Source organism: Brienomyrus brachyistius, chromosome 11 (assembly GCF_023856365.1).
Source record: "Brienomyrus brachyistius isolate T26 chromosome 11, BBRACH_0.4, whole genome shotgun sequence".
NCBI lineage: Eukaryota > Metazoa > Chordata > Actinopteri > Osteoglossiformes > Mormyridae > Brienomyrus > Brienomyrus brachyistius.
In genome coordinates, this window is record NC_064543.1 from 18,560,152 (window position 1) to 18,568,317 (window position 8,166).

The following is an 8,166-nucleotide window of genomic DNA, read 5'->3' on the forward strand; positions in this document are numbered from 1 at the left end:
AAACTCACCCGAAATTATGAATTTGTTTCAAATGACTCTATAGGATCTGAGTCAACCGTTTTGAATCGCGCATGCGATACCGATGAGTCAGCCGTGTTACACTGTTAAAGTGCTAAACTATTCAGGTAATAAAGGACTTCAGAGCTTCTACTAAACCTGCACACTTACCGGTTATAGAAAGTTAATTGTATTGTGTATTTGCGTAAATTTAAATTAAATGGTTGATTACCTTTAATTTTCTGTTATGACACTGGCAAAGCCACTCACGGGAACATATTTTTGTATTTGGCTTGCTTTTAGTTAGTTTTCAGTTTTTATTTTTTTTTAGCTGCCTTTGTATTTGGTTTTCAACGCTGGCGCATGCGCGACTCAAATCCCCATTGACTCAGATCCTGTAGTGACAGAACCGATAAGATTTGTGTCATACCAGGCATGTATATGTGCGTGGCTGACATCAGCTGGCAGAGCAGGGGAGTGCAGTACAAGACGACGAGTGCCAGCACTTTCAGCATAAACAGCACCAGCCCCCCCACCTTCCCAAATGATCCCTGCTTTGTTTTCCTGTGTTTGCTACGTTTGGGATTTCCACCGAATGTCCTTAACATCAGGCAGCTGGCTTCCTCCTTCACAAGGCCAGTGGGCAGTTTCTGGGAAGAGGCGAGATCTTAAAAATGCTTCATGATATTCACTGGTATTTTATTATACAATTCACATTGGATACATTTTTAAAAGCCTACACATTCGTACAAAGACATGTTCAAACGAGTCATTTGCGTGAACAATAATAGCGAATATAATTGTACAGATTTCTTTCACTGAGTATCCCTCCTCGTACATACTTATACTGGCAACACAAGCCCGAATCCGCTGCGTCCTATAGACGCCCGTGGAGAATTTAACTTTGAGAGACAGAAATCGACCCCATTGTGTCAGCAAGATGGGACACGCTGAAGTATCGCCAAACTAAAAACAGCCATGATTAATATAATTTTAATTATTACATGCTAATTGATATGAATCCACCTTACTACTTATCCACAATGAGTTGTTAGACATTTATTTATTGACTAGCTCTTGAATCTGATCTAACCCCAATTTCATACAAAACACTTGTACTTGAAAAGTAAAAGTGGAAGCTTCAAGCTTCAACCGTTTATGGACGTCCCGTGACACGTTTGTGGAAAATATATTTAAGTGGATTTTATTGATCTTTATATTTATAAATATCCATCTATCTATCTTCTAGACCGGTCATCCCGGCCAGGGTCTCAGGGGGACGCGGAGCCTGTTCCCAGGAAGCACTGAGCATGACGCCAATTCATCACACACCATGTAATATATAGGTGGTAATTAGCCAAGTCGGTATTTATCTTAAACCACTGATATGTCAAGAAATAGTACTAACCACTGACCTATCGTGCTACCTAGTCACTATAAATATAATTGTAATAATTGGTCTTTACGGATTTACCGTATTCCTCTTAAAAAACGGTAATATTATTTTACCTGACCACGCCTGCGACCGATCTCTGGTCTTGCAAAGTCGGTTTTTATACTTACAAGCAATTATAAATACGAAAGGCCATGGGATTTTTCATGTGACCGTGGTTCCACAGTAATGATAATTTAATTTAGGCACCACCTATTTAAATAACTTACATCACCAACGCACCTAAAATATAACAGGGTACGTGTACTTAACTCTGACGAGCAGGAAAAGTCACTTGCTGTTACAAGAACATTGGGGGATGGGCAGCCTTGTTCTAGTTATCTTTGGTTTTCAGTCAGGAAATGTTTGGGTTAAAAAAGAAATCAGAAAACGAGCCTAAAATTACGGCGTAGAAAAAGGACTCCACGTTCATAAAATGAAAATTGTACGACGGTTTATAGCTTCCCCCCCCCATTAGCTATACAACAAAAATTCCAAGTTTTTTTGGTTCCAAACAATTAAAAACACATTGAGCTAAATACTACAGAGTAGCGAGGCTTCACCAACTTGCAGTCAGCACATTTCGCTTTCAGAACACGTGACCAGGCGCGAGCGGACACGCATGCTCTGTAAAGGACAGCGAGACAGAATAAACGAAAGGCGAAATTCATATAAACCGTCTTTCTTTATCTCTGGCAATATGAGCGATTGCGCATGCTCGCTGTTAGGATATGGAAAAGACGAATTTGGGTCTGGCTGGCCGGTTCCAACGCGCATGGTCAGTGTTTCGGGCTGATTGATGTCGCTTTTATGCGCGTCCGGGAGCCCTGGCTCGGTTCGCATTTTGCTGGGAGTGCAGCGGGCACAACTTCGGGTGCGATATCGGTCGATTGGGAAATATCGGACCTAAGTCGAAATTTAACAAAGAGAAACATAGAATGTCGGCAAATAAAGCCAAGAAAGTGAAAATGGCCACCAAATCATGCCCCGAATGTGATCAACAGGTGAGGAATTGAATGTATATATAATTGTTTTATATTATTATTTTAATATAATGTGCGTGGGCGGAGATGTAGGCGTTGGGAGCGGGGAAGCAAAAGTTGTGTATGGCAGTAGATATAAGCTAATAATATGAAATCAGACGGATTCCGGTGCGTAATCAGATCACTGTGATGTAAATGTATCACAGTTGATTCTGTAGCTCCCTTAATGCAGAAAATTCAGTATCGGCATAGTGAAAAACCGACCAAGTTAAATGTCGCTGGATTGTCACACACAGCCCTGTGCAATGACACATGCCCTGGTTTTGTAGCTCCGTTTCGTTAAATTTTGTCTTGGTTTACTATAAGCTGTGTGTGTTTCTGTCTGTTTGCTTGTTCATTTAAATCGGTTTAAATCACAATGAGACTGAAGGATTGAAACGATTCACTGCCGATGGGTATGCGCTAGGTGTTTGGTTTACCGTCTATGTTTAATGGCGAGTTGTATCTTTGACTTACATTATGTTTGACCTGCATTTGTAAATCGTAGCAGTCTGTGCTGCAGATGTGTGTCTGTACTGCTTTTAAATGAGGCTGCTGGCGTTGCTGTGGGGCCCCCTGCCCAAATCTGACTTTTGTCATTTAAAAGAAGGGCAAATGACAGCAGCTTCGAAGTGATACAATTCATATTATTTAATGGTTTCTATCTGGGATGCACTGGGACGTTCATTTAAAGAGTTTAGCATCGGTTCGAGTGATTCTGTTGTGTGTACACGAACGTTGGAACGTGATATATTTATATTTAATGATGCCATCATCAGAGAAAGGATCTTTTGCGGTGGTTGTGTTAATGTGTGTTTCCCCCCTTTTTTATTCCCATCAGATCCCAGTAGCTTGCAAATCATGCCCCTGCGGATTTGTCTTCATTAGTCGAAAACTGCTAAACGCAAAATTAACCGAGAGGGCATCTCCAGCTATAGGTAATGAACGGAAACTTTTTTTTGGTGGGATTTCAGGTTGAAACATCAGTTTATACAGATTGACACTGCAGTATTTCACAGTATTACTAATACTGTTTTTCTCAGTTCCCTTTTCACTAATCTGTTTTGCACCATGTGATGCACGGTTCTTTGTCACTCTTATTTTGTGTCACTCGGGAATATATAACACGCACACTATCCAAGCAAAAAGCTTATTTTATTTCACGGCCCCGATCAATGCCAAAGCTATTTTTAAAAGCCTGCTGTATATTTTTCTTTCTCACAAAGTTTTGTCTTTCAAAAAGTGAGTGATTTAAAATGTTCCCAGTTGCTGGAGTACTTTTCTGCAAACAATGTTGGGCTCATGCCTACATCTGCCTAAATGGGAACAGCGAAGGGTGTGGATGTAATTTTTAATTTCATACCAAAAAGGCGGCTCCCTTTTCGTCCCCTAGTTAAACCCTTGTATAAAAGCTATCACCATACGGGAAACCTACGGTAAAATACATTTTCACTTGTCTTGGAGGAAGGGTCTATTTAACAAATTAAAGATGTATTTAGACACTGCCAGCGTCCACTTTGAAAGCTTATCAGAGTTTTAGCAGAACATGGAATTGACGCTTCATAATCATGTGATCACCTCAGAAGGGTGAATACGTAATTTTCAAAATCATCTTGAATAAGATACGCAGAAAATAAAGGAGTTTAGCGGACATCTGATGTGTTTTGAAGGAATCAGGTTACCGGCAGACTATCAGATTCTTTGCTGGCTTGCTTTGAGCCGTTTCATCATGCAGCCCGTTATTGTAAGAAACGCCATCTATGACTTTGCAGTTATCTTGTTGCCCAGGTTCCCGTGAGATTTTTTATTTTGTTTAGAGTGGAACCGGAGCCCTAAAAATGCCTATTTATATAGAATTCATTCCGGCAATAGTCAAGCACCTCCACTGCTCTTTAAAAAATGCTGTGCCAAAGTTATGAGTGGAATGTCAAACACAACCTTTCTTTGTATGGTTGTTTTTTTTTTTCTTCATTATTATTATTTTTGGACTAATCCATACTAGACCGTTCCACGTGCATACCTGTGTCTGACATTGCCTTATGAGCTTCTGTAATTAATGTCTTCGTTTCAAAATTACATACATTCTTGCTATGATGAATGCTGGTCTGAATGTAACTAACATGATATGTGTACATGACTGGCAAAAATGTGTTTTTTCATTTTATCTAAGGCAGTCTACGTTTAAGTGTAAGTTAGTGATATCAATAAACAAATTAAGATTAATATTTAACTTTATTGATCCCAGGAGGAAATCATATAGTGCCTGGCATTATAAATTATAATATAATTTGGCATGCTTAAGCAGATGTATATTTATTTAGTTTTCTGGTGTCACAATCCCATTGTTCAGGGAGCTTCCTTCTGTGTTTTGCGGTTTTTGAAATACTGGAATTTGCATAGCAGTTTCACATATGTTCAAGACTCTGCAAATACCCCCCCCTCCAACCCTAACCCTAACCGCCCCCCCCCCCAGGCATATCATTTTGAAAGTAAAATTTAAATGTGGTTCTGAGGCTTTACTGGTACAAATGATAGAATTATTAATACATATAAATCAGAGATAAAGTTCAGTTTGAGTTTTCAGTGAGTAATTGATGTTTAATGTCTGTTTAAACATGGAGTAGCAAAAAGAAGCCTGGATTAAGCATAACATAACAGAATGTTTGCCCTTGGGCTGATACCAAGCTCAGATGCAGCCTGTTTGAGAGCCATCTCTGAACAAATAGAATTTCTATTAGTCATTTCCTTGTTCATTTTAAAGAAATTTTATGGAGATCAGGGCATTGACAAGGTCAGTGCAGGGGAGACTATTTCATTGGGTAAGAAAGGGTAATTCTTAGATTTAATCAAATGAAAACCGACTTTGAGTGTTTGTGGCATTAACCAGGAATTCCGCCAAGACTTTATTTTAATACAACCAGCCTTGCTATCTTACAGTTTTAGGCCAGATGTAAACTGACGCCATTAGTTAAATATTTTTGAACATAATTTATTGAAGGGGCAATTAGACCTTTTGGATGTATTATAAAAGAATGTGTCCATCTATTTTAGTTTCTCTTACCCATTCACCCTGTTAGATAAGTGTTAAGTTTTAAATCACCCTACTCCAGCATATACATCTTGGCCCCACTGAAGACCAAAACATGTTCAGATTCAAGTTCAATGCAAAGGCTATGGACTCTGAGACATGACCTAAAATCATACAGATTCATCAGCCTGGGTTTTCTTTTGAAGGAGGCCATGGCCTGTTCGTAGGAAGTGGGTCTTCACCAGCCTGAAGTTACACAGTCTAAGCTTTAGTATGTCTTGGAGTATTAGATACAGTTACTGCCTAATTACTCTCTGAAATTCACCAGACATACAAGCTTGTCTCCTACAGTATAAATTTCACAACAGGAAGTATGATGCATCCCGTGTACGATAAATAAAGATAAACTTTCCAACAGTTTGCCCAAGCCTCAAACATTACAGACCGTCTATTGTTCTATATGCTGTTAGACGTTGTGTGTTCTGTTAACAGCCAGACTTATCAGAAGGAACTTTGAAGGCTGTTGTGATGGTGGTGAAAGGGAAGGAGTGTGGGCTGATCTCCGTTATGCGATTTATTCAGTGGGTAAAAGTTACTGCTGGTTCATTGGAAGACTAAATTACTGGCCAAACAGTCATACAGAAAAATAATATGAGGACATTTCCCTGTTGTCAGGCGAACCTTGAATATCGTGTAGGAAACTGAATTAACTTTGATGCTGTTTTGAGTTTCAGGGTTTGCATTCATAGTTAAACATTGAACAGTGTAGATAATGCAGAATTTCATCTAATAATAGTACTTCAGCACCGATGACCCAATTTTAAAGTCATGCGCTTATTTTTTGACAGGTTGTTTTTGACTTTTTTCGTTTAGAAAAATCGTCAGATTTAAACACTGCCGGTTATATTTAGGCATGAATTGCTGAATATTTTCATAGACAAGTTTGACCCTAAGAGGAGGAGGACAGAGCGAATCCGCAGGGAGAAAATGAACTCTGCGGCGCCCATCGACATGGAGAATAGGAGGCGATCCCGGTCCAACAGCCAGTCCGAGCAGATCCGCAGGGGTCGCGGACGGCCGAAGACAGTCACGCTTAAGAAGCAGGAGGAGGAGAAGGGTAAAAACCCTGTTTTGTGTGAATTTGTGTATATCGTACCTTAAAAGTTCTCTCTCTCTTCAGACTCGGGACTGCCCGCATGTATGCACATGCAAACTACACACATGCACTCTTGCTGAGATGAATGATTTACCGTGCAGCCTTTGACTGGCGCATTAATCATTAAGTTTGGCTTGGCAGAGCCTTTTATCTGGCCTCTGTAGTAGCAGTGAATGTAAAGAACCACACACAAAACCCATGGTCTGCTGCTGTGAAAGCCTTGAATGACACTGGACACCTGGGGTACTCGCCTCAGGTTACCTCCCTCAGTACAACACTGTAGACTTATCTTATCTCTTCACTGCCCACAGAAAAACAGGACAAAGAGGTGGACATATACGCCAATCTCTCGGATGAGAAGGCTTTCGTGTTTTCTGTGGCACTGGCTGAGATCAACAGAAAAATCCTGGGCCAGAGACTCGTCTTATAACCGGGAGCCACTCCGGGACAAAACACAGGATCAGCATTCCAGGGACTTACGGCAAACTGCGTAGGACCTGATGGGGTGAACTGTGACCCCCGAAGTGCTTGGGATGGTTCGGAATATTCCTCTGATAGATTTATCTAAGGCTTGGGCATGATCCAGGAACTGAAACACACCTGGTTCGCATGTCTGGATGATGTAGAGTAATTATATTTTCAGAATCTTAACTGACTTTTATCAAACGGTTCACTGTCTGGAAAGTGTAAAAATTCTAAAATGTATGTTATATTCAAATTAAGCATAGTGTACATATTGTGAATTCCTCACTGCACCAAATGGATGAGTTGGTTATAATGGAGGCAAATGTGGTTCTGTAATGGGTGGGGAGGGGTGCAAGGGGAATTGTGGGTAGGAACTCTGGTACTGTAAGTGCAGCTTCAGAATCGCTCAAATACAAAATGATCTTTTGTTTATACGCAAATGAGCTGTAATACTTGATGGATGCCATGGCGTCACAGCAGGATTCTGCGCTGCATGCCTTGCAAATTGTATTTATTGTACTCTCTTAATTTAATAACATATTTTATTAATTTTTTTTGGCGACTCTTTACACTGTATACATTAAAGTTTTGAATATTCGCCGTGTTGTTCAAATAAACTGAATGTTACACTGCTTTGATGGTTTATCAGACAGATGATTACCGAGCCTTATGTGAAAAGCGCTTATTTCCAAAGCACAGCGTGGGCCTGCATGCTGTAAATCTAACTCGCGATGGAGCAGGTCCATCTTCCACACGTTGTTTTCAGTGAAACTCGACGTCCAGTAAGTAAACAGATCCCCTTAATGGAAAATCTGACGGGGCTGTTCATTATTCTCTTTTTGTCCCTGAATATTCTTTCATATTTTTCAAATTAGAGGACGTGTTCCTTATTGCTGGCTCTGCAAAGCTTTTTCTTTCTTTTGCCTTGTGTGTTTTCTGATGTTTCCTGCCACCCGCTGTTGCTGCCTAATGAAAATATACACAGTACAGGACGTTTTCAAAGTGGGTTTGGCTGCAGTTCCCGGATTGCTGAAGCTAGGTTGCATTCATTCCGCCTGGCTTTGGA

The 8,166-nt window shown here is 40.3% G+C and overlaps 1 protein-coding gene across 1 annotated transcript; it reads left to right on the forward strand.

Moving 5' to 3' along the window:
- Window positions 1-2,042: 2,042 nt before the first annotated feature.
- Window positions 2,043-7,733, forward strand: c11h16orf87 (chromosome 11 C16orf87 homolog). The gene is made up of 4 exons (XM_049030880.1): window positions 2,043-2,433; window positions 3,293-3,389; window positions 6,417-6,596; window positions 6,947-7,733. Exons 1-4 carry the CDS (start codon window positions 2,368-2,370, stop codon window positions 7,063-7,065), a joined length of 462 nt encoding a protein of 153 aa, XP_048886837.1. The 5' UTR covers window positions 2,043-2,367; the 3' UTR covers window positions 7,066-7,733.
- Window positions 7,734-8,166: the final 433 nt, after the last annotated feature.

Bases quoted from the DNA above. Each gene is read 5' to 3' on its own strand.
- c11h16orf87 (XM_049030880.1), top strand. From the start codon at position 2,368: ATGTCGGCAAATAAAGCCAAGAAAGTGAAAATGGCCACCAAATCATGC. The intron at 3,390-6,416 runs GTAATGAACGGA...ATATTTTCATAG, and splicing joins GAGGGCATCTCCAGCTATAG to ACAAGTTTGACCCTAAGAGG. The intron at 6,597-6,946 runs GTAAAAACCCTG...CACTGCCCACAG, and splicing joins GAAGCAGGAGGAGGAGAAGG to AAAAACAGGACAAAGAGGTG.